General features: G+C 45.9%; 2 protein-coding genes across 5 annotated transcripts in view; one reads left to right on the plus strand and one right to left on the minus strand.

The window, feature by feature from the left end:
• The window catches only part of KCNAB2 (potassium voltage-gated channel subfamily A regulatory beta subunit 2), a 384,406-nt gene that overhangs the window by 54,432 nt on the left and 308,073 nt on the right, over positions 1–21,901 (minus strand). The window lies entirely within an intron of this gene.
• Positions 1–21,901, plus strand: part of ACOT7 (acyl-CoA thioesterase 7) — a 66,325-nt gene that overhangs the window by 27,034 nt on the left and 17,390 nt on the right. For 2 of the 4 annotated variants that reach the window (XM_083752777.1, XM_083752779.1), the window contains exons 6-8: positions 797–811; positions 1,838–1,924; positions 14,612–14,728. In XM_083752777.1, the coding sequence (XP_083608903.1) occupies positions 797–811; positions 1,838–1,924; positions 14,612–14,728 (219 nt within the window). The remainder of the gene's footprint in view (positions 1–796; positions 812–1,837; positions 1,925–14,611; positions 14,729–21,901) is intronic. The other 2 variants (XM_083752778.1, XM_083752780.1) reach the window with 1 other exon arrangement.

Consider the following 21,901-nt stretch of genomic DNA (forward strand, 5'->3'; position numbering starts at 1 on the left):
AATGGTTTTAATGTGTTTGTGTGGGTTTTTGTTTGTTTGTAAGTCTCTTTGAGTTGCCTTGGGCAAGAAAAAGCAACTCACCAATTCAATAAACAAATGAATAAATAAGGGATTAAAACTCCCATGTGCTATTGTGTGTGTGTGTATTTGTGGCCACTCTGGGATCGTTTTCAGTGGTGTCGGAATTCCACCCTCCTGGAAGAGACTCCATGCCAGGCAGCATCTGAAGTCTTATGACAGTAGCCTTCTAGTGAACTGCTGCCACAGACACTGCCTCTTTCTCTCAATTTATTTGCCTGGTGGGCAAGGAAGGGCTAGCAAGCAGCAACATACCCCCATATGCAGTGATTCACTCATCAAGCATTTTGTATTCAAATGCCATTGGCTACACGATGTCTAAAACAGAGTGAGGTCAAAGTGACTTTTTAATTCCCATATGAAATCCATACTCCCTTTCTGAAAATGTAACCCAGATTCCCTTTAGGTTCAAACACGTAATGTTAGATTGTTTTCTCAGCTCTTGGACTTCAGGTCCTTCTCTGAAGTCTGTCTTGTGGTTGGATGGGGGTTGCTGTGCTTGCTCTTCCCTTCAGCTCCTGGCACGCTCCTTAATCTGGGTGATCAGGTTAATCTTTGGGAGAGTGAAAGTCTTGGCATGGTTGATTGGTGTGAGATACTGTATTGCCTGAAGGTTGGGGGTGAGGCTACATGACCTTCATATCCCATTGTGCCTTGTAATCCTGCAGTGAATGTTCACAGCTTACCTTTCTGTCTCTCTTGCTCTCCTTGCTCACAGATAGACAAAGAAAAGGTAAGATTGTTCTGACTAATTAACACTGTTAAGATAGGGAAGCTTCCAAGTGTTGGCTCTCTTATTCTTTGCTGTAAGATTTGTCAAAGGAAATAACTCTCGGCTTGGCACTATGGGGGCAGATCCCCTTATTGTTTTAAAGTTCATTACAATTGCTTAAAGCAAATTATATAAAATTATATAAAAATTATATATATATATATATAAATCTTCTTGCCACACAGACCTCTCCGAGGCAAGTTGGCTTGAATGGATTTGGTTTAGAGGAGGCATATAATTTTAAAAAGTTAAGGTTTGCTTGATTTCTTAAATTTTTTAACGCTAGAGGACTGGGCAGGTACTGTGCTAGCCAAGGTGGATCAGATTTTTTTCCCCTTCGGTGGTTGCTGCAAGAGGGGAGAGGATCTGACAGCCAGAGCTCAGCTGAAGAGAGTCCCTTTCCTCTGCTAGTTGAGGAGGGGCAATGGTGCTAAACATTCTGGATGAGAAATTTTTCTTCCATTGCTTAAAAGCTATATAGCTGGATGAGTAGATGGTTTTTAAAAATACATAAGGTTTCACTGGTGCAAATAATGGTTATACATTTGATTTCACATGTCAGCCATGTTGGTAAATAAACAGATTTCAAAACTGCTGCCTTTTCAAGGTGGGTTTTCATAGTCTGTTTTGACCCCTTGAAGGCAGGGGTCAAACATTGCTGCTTCAAGACGTCTTCCATTGATACGTGGTGTACACAGGGCATCACACTGCGATCTGTTTCCCAACATTTCCTTGGAACTGAATTGAAGGGGAAGAGGCGCAAGCTGTTTTTCAGGGAAGGTCCTCTGCCATTATTATTCTTACTGAGGATCCTGACACAGTTGCAAAACTGCTAACACAACATTCTCCAAGTCTGAATGCACCCTTAGTCTGATCCAGCAGATCTCTTCCTCTGTCTTTACGCATCTGTGAACTCTAAAACATCCTTTCTGTGGGGCTGAATTAATTTGGTCTTCTCATGGTCTGTGCTCTTCCCTCCCCTTACAGAGCCATATACTGTTGGCTACAGCCAGTCCAGCTTGATCCACCTGGTGGGACCATCTGACTGCACCATGCATGGATTTGTGCACGGAGGTAAGTTCCCAGTCTGTGTCCATCATGGCTTTGATGTGCTCTTTTGGTGCCACACTGTGGCTCTGCCAGACGTCCCGTCATTTGCTAGAAAGTCCTGGGTGAACCCTTTGAGGAGGTGCCTGTTGATGCTGGTTTCATTCATTAGCTTATATACTGCTTCCTGTTTCATCAGAAATCTCTAAGCTGTTCCTTGGCATCAGCTGTCATGTAACCTTTTCCTTAACTGCACCCAGGCCTATCTCTCTAGTTCTGCCTACTCTTCCACACACACCTTTGTTCTGTTAGTTTTGCATTGGAGGCTTACTGGGCAGGAGTTGTATGTTTGTAATGCATGAGTGCTGCAGAGGTCTCCTACACCTGTTTTGGAACTAGTCAGGGGGTTGGGAGGCTTGAATCAGGAACCTCAGGATTCAGGGCTAGGGTCTTCTCTGGTAAGCTGGCTAGAACCATACAAATTCAGGCATCTAGACACACAATCTCAGGTTGTGTAAACATTGGTGCCTGCAATTGGCAGTCTGTGTTACAAAGCCTCTGGGTGAGCGGACGGAATGGCACGTCTTGCTTGCTGTGCTTCAGGTATCACCTTTTTCAGTTACCAGCTCATGCAACTGACTTCAGGGATCCTGAGTGGGAGAGGGTCCCCGCCCTCCACTGGTGGAGGAAGAGGAGTGCGGGGGGAGCACACCACCCCCGGCAGCACGATCCAGGTGGGATGCCATCGCGGCGCCAGAGCATGAAGCTCTGCCACTGCCCCCCGCCCCGGGCTGGATTCAGGTTGCTGTCCAGTCCCAAGGAGCCAAAGGAAGATCTCTTTAATAACATTGTATGTCATGTTTGTTGTATCTCGATGTAGAGTTCTAGTGGCTTCAGTTTTTGGCCTTCTTCCAGTTGCATTGACTGGATGGATCCATTACATTAAGCCGACCGTTCAGCCAAAAACAAAACAAAAAAAAACCCCAACCATTCTAGGAAATGTGTTGAGAGACTGAATTGCTCCAAATTTCCCAGCAAAATGCAACATCTGTTGGTTCATGCAAAAAGGCTCAGTTGGCACAGACTCTCTTTTCTAGCTGCAGCTCAGCATCTTACTGGAGACTACATCAGCCCTGCACAGTTTATTCTACATGTGCTGAAAACTCCTCAACCAACCTCCCCCAACCTGGCGTCCTGAAGATATTTTGAACTACAGTTCCCATCAGCAGTCTGTGTCTGTGTCTGTGTGTGTAGAAAGGAGGAAAAGACAGAGCAGCTCAAAGAGAATGGAATGGTGCCTTTTTGTCCTTTACCTCCAAAGAGATCAATGGAGGGGTGGATGGCAAAATGGTTTGCTCTTAATAGAGATTGTAAAACCATAACTGCTGGTATTTTTGTTGCTTCGCAACAGCTGCCTCTTTCCTAAAATACTGCACCTGCAACTTGACTGTTTAGCAAAACTGATTTTCTCTTGAATAAAATGTTGGCAGATGTATGCGGGTGATTTGCAGGAACAATTTTAATCATATTATGGTAAAGTTGGTTTTTGGCCAAATTAGGCCTAGTTGGAACTTTCTCCTTTAAAAAATTCAAAACTGCCTTGTGCCATTTTCTGTGAAAAACATGGGATTGCTCAAGGCCAGGAAGAGTTTGGGGAATAGAAGGGTGAAATATTGTGGAGCTGTCCCTCCCTCCGGGCCTGCATGCTGTTCTGTTAGCAGAGCTGGGACAAAATAAAAATAAAAATGCAACCATGTTGGTCTGTGAGCTATCAGATAGATCTAATAATCCAGATTTGCAGCACTTTAGAGGGCAGATGAGAATATAATGCAGGTTTCAGGCACTGGATAAAAAGATCATCCCCACCCCCCACCCTGCCATCAGCTTCTCTGAAACTGAGGCTTCAGTAGTCGTTCTCACTGGGGTGCAGTCTGGCTAGCAGTGCACACCTCTGCATATCTGCTCAGGAGTAAGTCCTATTGAGTTCAAGTGGGTATAGGATTGCAGGCTTCATGCTGCAAAGTTCCTTGGCTTCCAGGTGGCCATTGTGTGACTTGTGCCTTTTCCAGGCATCCAGATGGAGCAGCTGGGAAGAAAGTAATAATGGGAGCTTTATCAAGCTCACTGCTTGGTGTCTGGGGTGCTGTTTGCAGTGCCTGTCATTTCAGTGTAGCAGCTTTAGATGTGCAAGATCAAACTTTGAGTACCAGCTGAAATTGCAGCATAATTGGCAGCCAGGAGGGCCTGACTGGCAGAAGACAACAGACGTAGCACAGAGCGTAGCCCTGCCTTGGTGTTCTATTTTTAAAAGGCAATGGAAGTCACGAGATCTAGGAAAGATCCCACCAAGGCCCCAAGGTAAGAACCTTGTCCTAAAATCCACTGTTGACTCTTAATAGATTCTCGCAAGCAACCGAGGGGGCTGTCGCTGTTAGGGTGGGCTTGGTGTTCATAATAAAGCACCAGGATCCATCCTCAGCACGAGGAAAGGCCTCAGCCTGTGTCACAGAAGAGCTGTGTCTGAGATTCCTCTGCTGATCAGAATGGTTTCAGTCAAGCTGCCTTCAACAACCTTGGTGACCTCCAAATATTTTTGGACTGCTGCTGCACCCATCAGCTCCAACCGCCAAGGGGGCTGTATAGAAATAAGTCAGTAGGGCAGGATCAGTTATGTGTGCAGGTCCAGTCTTCTCATCTGAAAAAAATATATATTGTAGATCTGCAGATAGTACAGACATAGGCAGCCGAAGTGATCCTCACAAGATCAGACCCAAGTCTTTTTGACTTCTTAGTTTAGAGGGGGGGGGGGATGACTGGGGGGCAACATGGGGAGATAATATGATATATGGTTGTAGAATTATGCATGATGAGGAACAAGTGTGTTTCATAATACTGGCATTTGTGTGGTGATCCAATGAGGAAGATTGGGGGTAGATTCAGGTCTGGCTGAAGAAAGCACTTCTCCACACAACACATGGTGGGTTTTTATTTATTTTTTTCTTTTTGAGTCCCCCTCCCCCACCAGTTGTGGTGGTTCTCACTGGCTTTTTTGGGTGGGGGAGGGTTAAATCAGTTAATTCATCGTTTGACAGATTGTGAGCCACTTTGGACACAGCCTTGTGGAAAAGCAGCATGCCAATGAATGCTGTCTGAATAAAGCCTCTATGGTCAGAGGTAGTGTACTTCTGTCTTCCAGTTGCTTGGAAGAGGGCTGTTTTGCTTGAGTGCTGCAAGTGAGTTCCACAGAGGCATTTCATTGTAGAAACCAGAATGGAGGACTAGAGGGTTTCTTTGCTTGGATTCAGCTATGGTGCTCTTCATATGTTCTGACAATTAAAGCTGCAGAAGATGATGAAATGGGCAGGTGCTGCCATGGGCTGCAGAAGCAACACACAGACTGTGCTCTGTTATTCAGAGGCTGCAGTGCAGGTAGGAAGAGCCTGTGATAGGCTGAGCTGTCTCTGGCTTGGGGTGTTCCAGCTGCCCGAGATACTGCATGTTAGAGGAGGGCTAGCCAAAGTGCTCCCTACGGGTGGTGCTGGACTACATCTCCCATCATTCCTGACTATTTGCCATTTTGGCTGGGGCTGATGGGAGCCGCAGCCCAACAACATCCAGAGGGCACCAGGCTGGCAAAAGGCTGAAGCAGAGTAACCTAGATAGATGTGATGGTAATGCCATTTGTTCGGAGTTTTCTTTTAATCAAAATTTAAATCTCCTGCTTGAATGCAGATGAGGTGGTGCTTCTAGTGGTGCCAGCGAAGAGAAGTGGTTGCTATAGAAACTCTTCATTATGAAGACTCTCCTTGGTAATCTAGACCTGTGTAATTAAAACATACACTTTGGAGAAGGAGGGGGCTCTCAACTTTAAAATCAAGTCTCGCAAATTAAGTGGAAGCCTTTTGATGGGAGGATTGTGCCGGAGTTGGAACTGACTTGCTAAAAATCCTGTCTCGTGCCTCTAAAAAGAAATAAAAGTATATGTGTGACTTAGAGTAGAATCCTGGTAACACCTTCTCCCATCGAGCTGGTTTAGGACTAGAATGGCTGATGGATGCTAAGCCCTGGTGACCTCACTGCCCATTTTGTACTTGGGAACCAAAAAGAGGCTGTGCAGACATTTGACACAGGGAACCAGCAATTATGTCTTTTGTATTGAGCATATATGAATTCAAGCATCTAAAAAGCACCTTCCCTCTTCCCCAAGGCATTGACTCCCAGTGACTAATAAACTTTAGAAAAAGACACTGTCCTCCCCACCCTTTCCATCTGTTTACAAACACACACAGAGAGAGACTTTTTATCCACAAAAGACTCTAGTAGGCCTGGTTAGGAAATTCTGACCAAGTGATGCTTCTGAATACCAGATGCTGGGAACTGCAGGAGGAGAGAGTCCTCTTCTGCTTCTTGCTGGTTTCCCACAGGTAGGTGGTTGACCACTGTGAGAACAACAGGATGCTGGACTAGACGGGCCCCCTTTGGCCTGATCCAGCAGGGCTCTTCTCATGTGCTTAGTTTGAATGGTTGTGGGTCTGTAGCTTTGAAGAGCTGGTTTGTAAAGTGGGTATATAATACAGGAAGTAAAATTTTGGGGAAAGGGTGTACACCCACCACCAATGAACCCAGTTTATTTTATAGATCCAGTGCCTTCTCTCAGAACCAGCTGGTTCAGAACAAGGTGTCTCCCTCTCTCCAGCTTCCTGGCTCCCACAGTAGCTAGCCAGATGGTTTCAGGAAGCCCACAAGCAGACTTGGATAGCCTGTGTGCCCCTCCAGCAACTGAGCTGAATATGGAGTTCCCGCCTGGTCCTTATTGCTAACAGCTGTTGGTAGGCACATTCATGGAGATATTTTCTACAATGTCAGAACATAAGAAGAACTTGCTGGATCAGGCCAATGGGCCACCGAGTCCATCATTTTTGTCTCACAGTGGCCAAGCAGGTGCCTATTATGAGGAACTGGCAAGTAGGACCTGAGCACAAGAGCACTCTCCCTTGTGGATTCCAGCAACTGACCGTAGAGGTTGAGCATAGGCATCATGGCTAGTAGCTATCAATAGCCTCATGGACACATTCATGATTTGTCTAATCTTTTAAAGCCATCCAAGTTGGTTGCCATCACTGTATCCTGTTGGAGGGAGTTCCCTATTTTATGTGCTGCATGAAGAAGTCCTTTCTTTTATCTGGCCTGAATCTTCTGGGCTGGGGTGTAGCATATATGATGGATGGGCCCTGGCCTGGAAGGCGGGGTTTTTTGCACATACTTTGGAATCACTGCTTGTTGTTTGTGGCCACAAGGCACTAGACCTCTTGATGTGGATAGGCATGTGCTGCTTTCCACTCTCCCTTTTGCTGTTCCTCCACAGCCCCTTTCCCCCCCACACACACTTAACTCAGCCTAAAATGCACTCATTACAGCTGCTTCCCTTGTTCCAGGTTGCTCCCCCATCATGCCACCCTGGGTGCATTGCAGCACTGATCCACACTGCACGTGCTCCTCTACTTTTTTTTGCCTCTCACAGTACACCACAGGCTCTCCCCCAGCAGGGAGTAATGGCTTAACTGCTAGCCCTGGCAGTCTTCATCTTATTGTTTTCCCCATAGCCCTGGCAGTCTTCATCTTATTGTTTTTCCCATGTTGGGGAGGGGGAAGTGCTGTTACTAGCCAGGGCCTTGCTGCACTCGTGATGCATGCAGGGCCAGCCAGTCCCCAGGGTGGCTTGATTAATTGGTCATCACCGCCTCGTCGGGGGCAGCGGCAGGGCAGGGGAGATGGATGCTTTGTTTCAAGGCCTCCTCTGCAAATCGGGGTTAATGCGATTTCATCTGTCTCCAGCAGGCTAACACTAATAGGGCAGCAAGGAGGCAAGAGGAGAGCTGCGCTCGGGAGACATTGCCTTCCAATTGACTCAGGAGCAAATCATTCCCTTGCATTTTTACCCAGCTCCTTGCAAGCACAGGCCCAACTCCCGGGTCAAGGAGTGCCTCTTCTCTCTGAGTTGAGCCTGGTCATCCTTCATGGGGTCATGGGCTTCAGTTTGCAGCATCTTCAGTTTAAAGGTTTTGAGGTAGCAGAGCTGGGCTCCTGCTGGAGACTTTGGGGAACCAATCAGAATGAACCAGACTTCGCCATCCTGATACCCTCCAGATGTTTGGGGCTACCGCTTCCATCAGCTGTGCAGCGACAGCTGAGCTGGCTGGGGTTGGTGGGAGTTGTCACCCATAATGGCTTCCTGGGGGCACCAGGTTAATGAATGCTGCCTGGAATAGGCAATGTTAGGCTAGGTGAACTAATGGTCTGGCACAGTATTTGCCAGCTTCCTATTCCTGAAGAGTAGCTCAGTCCCAAGAAAGTAGCAGTTGGTTAACCTGTTTAACCTCATGTTGCACCCTTTGGGGATGCTGCAGACTAAATCCTGTGGTCCCATCCAGGCAGTGCATGCTCTCTACTACTGAGCTGTAACTCCCTGCCAATTTTTGGACTTTTATCCCACCATGGCTATGTATTCTTTGGCATGGAGAAACAAAAGTTGAATTAACTTGGAAGGTGGGCAATATGCGTTGTTTTCCATCCCCCTCCTTGCTAGGTATATTTTATCAGAGAATTGCTTAGTGATATATTGGTGTGCTGTTGTGTGTGCTGCAACTTTCCCTACTCTGTTGGTATTTACTTCTCTGTTTCAAAGCAGAAACAAAAAATCTCAGGGCTACTGTCCTATGTGTCTGCTCATGCCCATCTGCATCTTGTGTTTAAAAAGAAAACACCCCCAAACCTGGAGTGAGTTGCCTGTCAAATAGATACCCTGTAATTTGGCTGCCATCTATGAAATGACAAATCTCCTCTTCTGACACCAAACACAAAATTACTGAGAAATGTCTGTGTAATTATTCTTGTTCTCTTTAGGTGACAGCTTGAATGAAGTGGCTGTAAATGTTGGGGAAATGTGGATGCTGATAGAAAAGAAGGGCATAGTTGAAAACCTTAACATATCCTGCTAAATGAACTTCTTTATAAAATGGGTGAAGGTCTCTGTACCTCTTGGGACTGTGAGATGGAAACAGTTTTATGTGATGTTCATTGGTGTCCACAGGCAATAAATCCCTGCTCTATTGTTGAAGGGAAAATCCTAAGACACCTTTTTGAGAAACTGAAAAATGTGTGGTCTGTACGATCCATGTTGCAGGTCAAAGCTTGCTATGTACCCCTTGCCGTATTTTTAAAGTTTTATTTCATTAACTCTGTCCCATGTGGAGTCCCCATCCTAGGTCATAAGAAGAGTCCACCAGATCAGGCCAGTGACCCATCTAGTCCAGCATCCTGTTCTCATAGTGGCCAACCAGATGCCTCTGGGAATCCAACTCTCCTCTCCTGCAGTTTACAGCAATTGGTATTCAGAAGCATTGCTTCCCCCAATTGTGGAGGCAGCAGTGCTTCTGAATACCAATAGCCATCAACACCCATGAATTTGTCTAATCCTCCTTTAAAGCCAACCAGGTTTGAGTCCAACTCAAAGCTAGTCGGATAAAAAAAAAATTAAATGGTAGAAGCCTAAAGCAGCAGAATGGAGGAAGATGGAACAAAAGTTAATCTACTCCAAAATTATGGTGAAGCAAACGTGCTTATAATATACCAAACATTAATAAAACAGGAAGCTTGGAAGCTGATCAGAAACCAGTGGAGATCTGATAACATTGAAGTTGGTGTTCCAAAGGGGACAACCCTACCCGTTCCAGACAGAATTGGCCATTTTGTGCCTGCTGATGTTACCAAAGGCAGCCTCACACGGTGTAGCTTTGATATGATCCAAGTGTGACAGTGTCAAGACCTGCTTTTTCTAAGAAAGGGCATTGCTGCCTCACAAGTTGAATCTCTGCAAAAGCATGCCATGCCACAACTACTGACCTGATGTATCATGGAGCAGAGCTTGGTTCCAGGAGAACTGCAAGCTGCTCTTGGGTGGGTGGGGGGCACTCTCACCCTCTAGGACCACCTGTGTCCCTATAAATCGGGATCTACCAAACTTTTTTCTTATTTGGTTTAAGTCTCAGTTTATTAGCCGACATCCAATTCATACCACTGTGATGCTGGTTCCAGACGTCCTCTCTGAGGTCACATGGAAAGGGGAGAAAGAGACAGAGTGGCACAATACTGCCCCCTCCCCCCCCCCCGCCAAACATAGCTAAATGCTGGCACAGTTTCACAACCATGAGTGCAAAGATAAGATCATGGTTTGAGTTTGAGAATACAGTTCAGATTTTTAAAGCTCTCACGTGTTATCCCTGGCTGTGTTTTGAGACAGACATAAGCATGGCCCATGTAGTCCAGCCTCCTGTTCTTGCAGTGGCCAACCAGATAGATGCCTGTAGGAAACCAGCAAGCATCCTTTGGCTTCCAAAAACTGGTGTTCAGAAGCATTATTTTCTCCAGCCATGGATGCAGAGCATAGCCATCCTGACTTAGTAGCCAGTGTGGCAGTGAGTTCCATAGTTTCGCTATTTGAAGAAGGACTTTCTTTAATCTTCACTGAATCATCCAATGTTCAGCTTCATGGGGTTTCCGCAAGACCCGGCCTGCCGACAAGGAGCTGTGCTTAGGACAGATCCCCACATTAAACAAGAGACGCAGATGCCACTTAAACAGCTTTCCTATTTTGCATGATTCTCCCATAACATATAGGATCACTTCTCCCTCTCTTCCATGCTGCTACATCAGTGCACTGAGCATTTCCACCCTTGTTTCTAGGGAAGCACACAGCATGATGGAGGAAGTGATGGTCCTTGTTTTAGGAAGACAGCATGCTCTTCCTCCTGTTGCTGTTGCTTTAACAGCAGTGCAAGGAAGGAAGTCACGGTTCTAGTGAGCGTGCACTTGCCAGGGTATTTTTAGTAACTGTTAGCTTCCCTGTCAGTTGGAGCCACATTGCCTTGCTTCAGGGTGGGGGGGGGGCGGCTGCATCTCTATGGAATACGCTGGAAGCAAGTAGTAAAAGAAATGGTGTTGCGTATCTCTCTGACTTCCCAACCTGTACGCTGTTTATTTCACAGGCCATGATGCTAGGCAGCGAAGAACACCGTGTGTGTGTGTGTGTGTGTGTGAGAGAGAGAGAGAGAGAGAGAGAGAGAAAGAGAGAGAGAGACTTGCAAGCCATTTCCCCATGTCAATCTGATTCTTTTGCCCCATTCTAAAAAGCCTGATGTCTGCCCACGTGGACCAAATGTAGTGGCATGCAGGCAGTCTTTCAGAAAGCCAGCGTCAGACCAAATGCAATAGATTGGATCAGGAGATTATTTTAATTGATTGCAATGAGCACAAGACAGCGCATATGGTTCTTCCTTTCCCCCATTTTATCCTTACAACAACCCTGTGAGGTAGGTTAGGCAGAGAGAGGCAGAGTGACTGGCCCAAGGCTACCCAGTGAGCTTCATGACCGAGTGGGGTTTTGAACCCCGGTCTCCCAGGTCCTAGTCCAACAAATATAACCGTTGCGGCAACCACTGGCTCTCAGTGAGAACGAAACTCTGTCAGCACAAGGGGGCTTTGCTGTCTACAGCTCCCTGTACCTCCTAGGGGGTCTGGGGCCTGCAATGGGATGGAGAAATGAGGCTTTAGTGGCCCTGTCTCACTCAGTCCTAGTCTGACCCTTTTAGCACTATCCCATGCTGGTTTACCCAGCCATCATCTCCTGTGGAGGTGCTCAGGAGCATGGTTCGATGCAGTCCCAGATATACCGTATTTTTCTATGTATAAGACTAGTGTTTTTTTCCTTTAAAAAATGTCAAAAATTTGAGGGTGCCTTATACACGGATAGTAAAATACACGATTTTTCCTTAAATTGGAGTCCCCCAAAATAGAGGGCTTCTTATACATGGGGGCATCTTATAGACGGAAAAATATGGAAGTTGTCTCTTCCTCTGTTGTTTCCAGCTAATGATAAAGAGAGCAGGATGCTTGGAGCATCCCTCTGTTCAAAATGCACTATCCCGAGTGTCTTGCCTGTCACCTAATTTATTATACTTCCAGGACTGAGAGAACATGCAGTCTTCTTTTTTAATCTCTCTCTTTCAAATATAGGTACACCTGGAATTTTAAAGGCCTGTAAATCTTCAGTTCTGCTGTGAACTTTGTGTTGTGGTTACATTTTTGATTTTGTGCTGCATGTAGTATAAGCACTGATAACTGGGAAACACTGGCCTGCGAGCTCTCTCTCTTTATACTTTGTCTTCATGGAAGACAATCTTACTCAGCTACGAGTGAGAGAAGCTACTTCACATCCTCCCCTCCCAAAGGTCTCTATGCTACTTAAAAGTCTTCTCAGAATGGATGTTGACTCGTGCATAAGTCACAGGCCTTCCTCTTTCCCCCTCCCTCTCCCCTCCTTTCTTACCTGCTGTGATGAATTCTCCACTTGCCTGTAACACTTGCTGAGCTTTGCCTTAAATTGCTTTGCCTGTTTTTTTCCTGTAGAAGAATAGCTTGGCCTCTTCTTTTATGTTCCTTAAACCTTGTGGGGAAGTGGAAATTGAAGCCTGGAGGAAGAATGCAGGCTTCCTTTTGATCAGAGACCATTCCAAAAGAGAGTCTGGAGGAAAGGAATTCTGTTTCCCCGCAGACCTTAAAATTTCAGTGCATTTTATTGTCCTTCCAAAATCAGCTACATTTTCTCTGAAGATCTTAGGGCCTTGTTAAGCTGCAGTATGTATTGTGCACTTATTTAAAATGTTTGTGTCCTACCGTTCCGAAAATGGCTGTTGGGCCCAACAAAGAAAAAGGAATATGAAAATACAGTCAAAATGCTTAAAACATTATTACTTCAAAGAAGCAGCAGCAATAAAAGAGCAGAGGTAAACTCCAGAGTTCACTAAGATCACTAGCAACCAAAGACCTTCCTTAAAATAGGTCTTCATCCTGCAGTGGAAGACCCTCCAGGAAGAGGCGAGGCAGATCTCTTTGGGATGGGTATTCTAGATTCTGGCTGTGCCCTACTCCCAAAGGCCTCTCTGGTCAGTCAGGATTTTGGAACTCTTAAGAGTTGATATTAAGAGAATGTGTTCCTTTACAGTCTAGCTAGTTGTGGATCTCTGTCCTTAGCTCTCATCCACTTTCTAGAATGCAAATAACAAGCTTGTGCAGAAAGGCTTGATAGCACTCACTGGCTGCTGCTCCTCGACAGGAAATTGCTAAAAACTGGAAACAAGCCTCAAACTTGTCTCTCTGTCTGCTTTGTTCGACCGAGCCTGGAGAGCTTTCTTGGCAGAAAGGCTCACAAATGAAAGAAGTCTGCACAAAGACCTAATTAAACAAGATTTATTCACCAGAATTTGGTTCACATTTGTAGTATCTGCTGTGAAACGCACCAATCTGTATACTCCCATCTGGTTCACAGATACAAGTTTGGAGGATCTGCTCTTTGACAAAACAATAACTAATGGCCTGCCGGGCTGAGTCTGCCATATCATCATGGAATATTTCAATGTTTATGTCATGGTATGACTCCTGGAACGTCGTTATGTTCTTTGTTCTGTGGCTTTTCCTGTTTTGTTTTAAACAAACACACAAATACTTTTTGGGGGAAAAGATCCAGCTGCTGGAGGGAAGTTGGGGTGTTTCCTCAGTGGTGTTACTGAGTGCTGAAAACTTTAACTAGTCATGTGTAGCTAATTCCTAAGATAATAATTCAAGGCTGCTGGGAAGACATAACCTCTGCTTTTTGAGGCCCTACCAGGGCTGCGTCCACACAGCAGTTGATTCCATTTCCCCAGTTTTCCCCAAACTGCATTGTATTTGAGCCTTCACATAACGTAAAAGCCACTTCTGGAAAACTAATGGAACACAGTGCATGTTTAGCGCTCATTTCCTTGTTATTTGATTCCAGGAGAGATCTGTTTGCAACCCCCTTAAGCTGGAAAATTGTGGGAGCAAAGTGACAAAATTTGGGGCAGTACACCGGCTTACAACTCTTCCTGCTATTTTTATGGATGTGGGGATCATGGGGGAACAGAAACATGCCTGTGTGGAAAGCAGGGAGAGATTAGTGACATTTGTTTTTATGCCACCTTGTGTCCACTGGTATGAATAAAATGTAGCACAGCATGCCAGTATAGCAGTAAAATAGCCAGAGTTCTGTAACCTGCAGTGTGAAGGGAATGTTAAGGGAACTGATGGGCTAGCATTATTATCAGGAAAACTAAGGCAGTATTATCCATGCCCATGCCTCTTAAGCCCAGATATGAAGGAACCTGCACTCTGGCTTCAGAGGCATGTCATATGCTTCTGAGCCTGGTGTGGTTTTGGGGGAGGTTTTTTGCATCCTTAAAATTCAGAAACATGCATGTTTTAAAATAACATAAAAAATGAGACACTCAACCTGCTGAATTCTGTGGGCTGTGCCAGTTTCTGCACTTCCGTAGAGAAGTTGTAGGATTTGTTTTTTGCAGCCTGAAAGAATGGCCACCAGGATAGAACAGAGTAATTTTTGCATGCTCCCAAACAGCAGCTTTCCAGTCCTTAAAGAGGAAAAATCTGAAAACCTTTTTGCAAGTTCTGCTCAAGACTTAGGAGCCAGAGGAGGAATGTGGGGAGCCCAGTGGCTGAGGGTGGGAGAAGGCAATTGGTTAGCTTATTGCCCAGAGTGGCTGGGGCAACCCAGTCAAATGGGGCAGGCCTCCTCCTCTTGTGGCTGCCTCGGTTAATAACTGGCCATTCTCTTTCCTGCAGGTGTTACTATGAAGCTGATGGATGAGGTAGCCGGGATCGTTGCTGCTCGCCATTGCAAGACCAACATAGTCACTGCATCCGTGGATGCCATCAATTTCCATGAAAAGATTAAAAAAGGTAAATTGGTGGGGGTGGGCATAAGCATTTCATTTTTTCCATTGCATATACACTTTCATGGCCCAGGACACTGGCCTTACTCCCAAGTCGGACAGAGGAAGTCTAAAGACTTGAGGAAGGAGAGGACCAGATGCCTGAACTGCTGTAAGAGACAGCAAATTGGCTGCCCTGCTAGAGATCTCCGCATGGAAGGAGGAACATAAGGAGGTGCCTTATGCTGACTCGGACCACTGGTGGATCCAGCTCAGTATTGTATGCTCTAACCAGCAATGTATCTCCAGGGGTTTAGGCATGGAGCCCTATCATGAGGTGCTGGGGATGGCATACTGGGCTTATTGAATGCAAAGCTGATGTTCTACCATGGACAATTCATCCTTCCCAAGTGAAGAGTCCTTGCAGGCAGTGAGGTCTCCTCTGCTCCTGAGAAAACAGTTTCACCTCCCCAGATTCCCTTGTATCCCTGTAGACTACCGTGACCAGCTTGGGGCTTCAGGAGGCATCCCATGCCTGAGGCTTTCTCCTAGGGGGCAGGACTTCAAACACCCCTTTCTCTGCAAAGCCCATATCAGCCTTGAGTTGGCTCCAGGCAAGCCATACTCCAAGCTCCCTGCTGGTCAGCCAGTTGCATCTGGCCTGAAGGTGCTGCCAGCCCACAGGGAGCTCTCTGTGGTCCTGACGACTTGCTGCCCAGCCTGCACTTTTTGCCTGTGCCCGACTCAGAACATCCCTGGCAGAGCACTGCTTCTTCCGCTTGGTTTTTGTTCCAAGTACGCTTGCCATGCAAAGACAAAGGGAAACTGGGTGGAAGGGAGATCTAGATTCTGCTGCAGAATCCTACATGGTTTTATTATTATTTTATGTATTATATTTATTCGTATCCCGCCTTTTTCCCGGACCAGGATGCAAGGCAGCTTACGTGTATTTAGATATAGTACAAAAAGCTAAAAGCATATGAAAGATAATCATTGAAACAACAATTAAACTGTAATAGAATTAAAATAATATGAATATATATATTTGAAAATACAGAGTGTACATTGCATTGAAATGAAAGGAAGGTGATCCCAGCATGGATCTTTAAAAGCTGCCACACCTTGTCTCCTAGCAGGGAGGGAGAAATGCCCGGTTTTCCAGCAAGGGCATGGAGTGTCAGTGGCATTCCAAGCAGGCCTGCGTTTCTCACCATACTGAACCAATACTGAATGCTCTGTTATGTGTATAGAGAGAACTTTGTTGTTGTTGTTTAGTCGTTTAGTCGTGTCCGACTCTTCGTGACCCCATGGACCAGAGAATGCCAGGCACCTCTGTCCTCCACTGCCTCCCGCAGTTTGGTCAAACTCATGCTGGTAACCTCGAAAACACTATCCAACCATCTCGTCCTCTGCCGTCCCCTTCTCCTTGTGCCCTCCATCTTTCCCAACATCAGGGTCTTCTCCAGGGAGTCTTCTCTTCTCATGAGGTGGCCAAAGTACTGGAGCCTCAGCTTCACAATCTGTCCTTCCAGTGAGCACTCAGGGCTGATTTCCTTAAGAATGGATAGGTTTGATCTTCTTGTAGTCCATGGGACTCTCAAGAATCTCCTCCAGCACCATAATTCTAAAGCATCAATTCTTCAGTATATATTTCCCCCCATCTCTCTGCTGAATCAGGCAGAGAGCCATCCAGTCCAGCTTTTGTTCCTAAGAGCGGTGAGCCGCAGGAAGGATGAGAGCATGATAGCTTTTTCTTTCTGCCTAAATACTAGGTGCTACAGACAATGGCATGCTGTCACTGAACCATGCAGGGGTGCAGCAGGCAACTTCCCTTGTGGGCACATCCATCTGGGTCACAGGAGCCCTCAGCTGTTTCTTTTGATCCACAGTGTGCCCAAGCAAACCGTGTGGGTAGTGTTGAGACCCTTTGAGGAAAACACAAGAAAGCATTAGTAGGGTGTGGGAAGGAGCCCCCCCTTGACTCGGTGACATTTACCTTTGAGTTGAGAAGCAAGCCCTTCCCTTCTGACTGCCAGTTGCCGCGTTGACTTTTGAGCATGTTCTGTTTCTGAAAGCTTGACTGGATTAAATTAGCTCTCAAAATCTTTATGGGATAGAATGTGGGTCAGAGGTGTTTACCCCTCTGTGGAGAGAAACAGCCTCCTGAAAGGCTGACTTTTCCAACTCAGTGTTGGGTCTATGACTGCAGTGGAAAAATCCCACGAATTTCAGCAGGAGTTCATAGAGTTCCAATTCGGCGTTGTTCTCTTTGAGCCGCCAGCTTTTTCCTGGCAACATTGAGGCTAATCTGAGATCTGTAATGAACACCCCTGACCTACCGCAATAAACCTTTTTTAAAAAACGCAACAACAATACACACATATGCACATAACCTTCTCTCCATTAAAGCTGGGAGAGAATTTAGTTTGCTCCAAATTTTAAAGCTGGCATATCTTAATTCACACCTCCCAAACCTAATACACAGATCGGATTGTAATGATCCTTTAGAGTTTGCTAGCCGGTTCTCTCCTCAAAAAAACATGCCAAAATGCATTTGAAAAAGGTTTGTGTTGGGATAAAATACCTTTCGAAGCTTGAAATAAAATACTTCATCACAATACCTATCTAAATACATATTTAATTTTTCTGTGTGTGGATTTCTGGGTGGTTTTTTTTTTTTAGAGAATTGCAGATTAATGTGGAAACAGGGCAGGACAAAATTAGGATTAAACAATGAGAAATTGACAATTGGCATAGTGATCTGTTCATTCCTGCTTTCTGAAATAGGAAGTGATTAAAATGATCCAGTCTGACTTGCCGGTTCGTGGGGTGCCTTGTTGTCAGCAGGGCTTTTCAGCCTTGCAGGTATTAATCTAGTGCCAGGAAGCCAAACCCTTCCTAAATGGAGATGAGCTTCTTGCCTAGCCAGGCTGTGTGCTCTTCCTTCTCAGAGGTGAACTTGGAAAAAACAAGCTGCCTTTTGCTCCCACCCACACGAGCTGGGGCGCACAGTAAGGAATAATTGCCGCTTGTCTGTCCCTTTCCCAAGGCAAATTCATACCAGAAGTGACAGCTCACCAGCTGCAAGTCACTGGGGTGGACGCCTTTCACAGCTGACTTTAAAATTACATGAACCCTGGGACTTGCCTCTTTCTCTGTCAATGTGTTGGTTTTTTTAAAAAACCTGAAATTTATTATCCAAACTGGGCATTTGGGCATGGAAGCAACCAGCTGGGCAGGGAGGCAGTGCAATTTCCCTCCCATCTTCATGTTTTACATCTGTGTTATTTACCTACCACACAATGCAGTTGAGAATGGAGGCGTGCAGGATATGTTCCTTTCTTGACATTTTTATCTGCTTTCTTTCTATGCTGGATCACCAAACGTAGTGCTTAATCCTCTAGAGATGTTGTTTGTTTGTTTGTGTTTGTTTATGTTTATGCTACTATGCTGGAATCAGATAGGCCCCTGTTCAAAAGCAAAAAAACCCAGGTTTTTTTGTTTGTTTTGGGGGGGCATGTTTGTGTGACAAGGTATTAAGGTTTGCTGTTTACAGTAAAGTTGGCAAGTTGTGCAGGGTTTGGAAGTCAATGTTAATTTCAATGTTGATACATTGCTGATTCATTTGCCCCCTTCTTCGTATGGTTGCTGAAGATACGAATTGAAAAAAGCAATACATGGGGGCTAAATCCTCAAGTAAACCTTAGCTGCTGCTTCAAGGAACTGTTTTGTTTAGATGAGAGTTTCACTACTTAGAAAACATTTAGCTCCTCTCTTCCCCCCTCGCTGACACCTTGGTCCGGCAGCGTTGCATTCCCCCACTTACATTAATTGGGGTCTAACTGGCCACAGTAACCTTCAAAATAGCAAGTTATTTGTTCTAATTTTTGCATTCAGGGAAAAATTGCTGAGCGTTCTAGAATGCGGAAGCAGGAGGTGACCAACAGTGCTGATCCTGCCTCAGTTGCTAGCACAAAGCCATCCATAACACTGAGTGGTTGCAGAGCAGTTTGGTATGTTTATGTGTTAACAAATAAATCTGCTGCCACCGCTGCAAAATTGTTGGGGGTCTTGTGTGGGGGCGGTACAAACCATTTGGGTAGGCCATGGGTTAGCTGCCACTTCCCTACACAACTTGTGTCTTCAGTTCCTGTCCACCTGCCCATCCATCTGCTTTTAGGCCCCACAAACAGCACCAGAGGCCTCCCTTCTTTAGGCACCCCTGCCAGGTGAGGTGGGTGGTGACTGAAGAGGCTGCTTTGTCCCCCGCGGGGAGCCCTTCGTGCAGAACTCTCTTCTGCAGAAAGACTCGATGGGGGCATTAATTTTTTTAGGTACGAAGACTTCTCCCCCCCCCCCCATGCCTTTTAATTGTTGTTTATCTCTGCTGGCTGTTACGAATGTGTTAATGGAGAGATGTGTGATCTCAGGCCCAAAAGTGGCCCCCAGAACTCTCTTATCAGCCGCTCAGAACTCTCTGCAGGCCACACCCCTCATTGGTCCTGCTCTGCACCCTCCTGACATGCTTTTGCCTGGCTGGAACATGTCCTTGAACTGTGCTAATGGCTCCTGCTTCCGTGGATGGAGAGGGGTGTGTTCATGTGTATAGAGACTTGTGTGACGGGAATGTAGCCTATTGGGAGGAAGGTTAAGAGCCACATTATTTCATCTGGCTTTGACCACCAGGGTATTGGATACCTTTGTTCACAGAAAACTCCATGAGAAACACATACACCCTGTGCAACAAACTCTGGCATGACACATTCTGTGACTGAGCCTCCAGCTGCGTGTAATTCCTTTTGGAGCAGAAGAAGACAATAACATTGCAAGACGGCTTCCACACCTCCTGAGTGTCTTTGCTCCTGCCTTTACCTGTCTCCGGGGTATTTGCTATAGAAAAAAAGGAAACCATGAACCTGTTAAAATTTTGCCCAAATACATCTTATGAAGAAGTATTAGACGTGCACTGGAGATGAGCTGCCCTTGTGGAGAAATACCAGCAGTTCCCAAATGTTATAAGCGTCTTACAGCTAAGGGGGTGCTGTCAAGCTTGGCGTTAACCAAGTAACATCTAATGTGTTTGCGGAGAATGCTATCTGAGTGTGCCATCTTGTTACAGAGCTGAGAAAGGTTCAGATAAGGGCAACGAGAATTGCCAAGGGATTGTAGCGCCTCCTCTATGAGGAAGCGGTTAAGCATTTGATTCTTTTAGTTTGTGGGAGAAGGTTGACATGATGGAGGTGCACAAAATTATGCAGTGTGTGCAGAGAAGTTGTCTCGTAATAAGAATTCAGAATCATATTGTGAAATAAGAACATAAGAAGCGCGTGCTGGATCAAGCCAGTGGCCAAGCTAGCCTAGCATCCTGTTCTTACAATGGCCAACTAGTTGCCCCCAAAGGAAACCTGCAAGCGGGATCTGACCACAAGAGCACCCTCCCGCCGTGTGGCTTTCGCTGTAGAAGTAGAACATAGCCATCATGTTTAGTAGCCATTGATATCCTCCATGAATTTGTCCAACCCTCTTTTAATGGAGATTTGGACTGTAGATTCAGGACAGACAAAAACAAACGAACTGTCCATTCACACAGTGCAGAAATTTGTACTTCACTGCCATGGGGTGTGCTCATGGGTATCTTTAAAGAAGGATTAGACAAATTAATGGAGGAGGATGTATTATCTGTTATTATTTGCTCCCTGATACTGAATGGTGACTCCATGTTTTAGAGACAGGGTGCTGCTGAATGGCAGTTCCTGCAGGTCATCAGTGAAACTAAGGGATGGTGGCCTCAGTGTTGCCTAGCAGACTTCAGTGATTTCAGACCTGGCTCCTTCCTTGAACCCAAACATCCATCTGTCTGGTACTGGTGCCGCGACCGATCTTAGACCAGGCTGCAACCCAGCTGTGGGACCCAGGCCCACAAGTTGTTTTGAGATACCACTCCCATCAGCTTTAGCCAGCATAGCTGTATGATGCTGGGGGTGACAGAAGCATAACCCTGCTGACCGAGGCTAATGGGAGTTGTGGTTCCAAACATCTAGCGGGCTCCAGGCTGACTTGGGCCACCCCTCTCAACAGCTGGAATTCTGTATCTGAGGGGGAGGGGTGTCTGGCACTAGCTGTATTTTTCCTTTTCCAACCAGATGTGTGTCTGGGAAGGGGGAAGGGACACACACACACACACACACACACACACACACTGTTCTGGGGATCAGTCTTGTTTGCTTTCCATGCTAAGGGATCCGTTTCCTTTCCTTCACATCACAAAGGAGGCTTGAAATTACAGATAATAGCATCTCTTAACAGATGGAACCTGCTGTTTCTCTTTTAAATGTCAAAACTGATTAGGTGCTCTTATTCAATCGCAGAGATGTGGAAAAACCATCTGACTTTACTGTTCCTCATCCATCCCCACCCCCTGTGTGTGTTTTAACGATAGTCATGTGTTCTGGATTGGCTCTTTCCCTCTCTTCTCCCCCCCCCCCCACTCTAATGCTTAAAGTTGCAGAGTAGGCTGTTCCGTGCATGAATAAAACAGCAGATTCAGGCTGTTAACCTAAAAAAGGGAGGGAGTGCATGGGAGCACAAATCTACAACCCAAGTTTCAGTAATTCAAAAACACGCCTGACATTTGCAGCCCGTCAGGCAAATGCACAGAGGGTGGTGAGGCGTGGCAGAAGAACAGGTGCTGAAATGAGCAGGCCAGAGTATTCCAAGATGTAGGCAGGGTCTTTGTGTTTCTTGACTTTTGTGGTGGAAGGAAGTGGGCACCAGCCTACAAATTTGACTTAATAATATGATTTAATCAAATGCCTCCAGCCAGGATTGGTGTGATGCGCTCAAGGCTGAAATGTGCACCCAGCCGTTTGGCGCACACATGCCTTGGGCTGCATTTAGCTTAGGTGTACTCTGAGTAAACCACTTGAAATTCATGGGCTGAGCAGGTCCAACAATGAATACAGCATGTCATGAACCTATTCTGAAAGGTTTTGCCACTGCATGCCTTTTTCCTCCAACGCTGTTCATTTTACAAAACACCCTCTTGTTGTCTCTTCCTGGGGTGGTAAAGAGCGACTGCTTGAGAGAAGTTTCTGTGCCCAAATGGATCCCCTTGTCAGCTACAGTCTCTCAGCGGGTTATATAACGTGGGTGTCTCTGGAGGAGCATGTTAAGTTGATTCCTGGGGTAACACGTCAGTGCG

Source organism: Podarcis gaigeae (genome assembly GCF_964106915.1).
Source record: "Podarcis gaigeae genome assembly, chromosome: 8".
NCBI lineage: Eukaryota > Metazoa > Chordata > Lepidosauria > Squamata > Lacertidae > Podarcis > Podarcis gaigeae.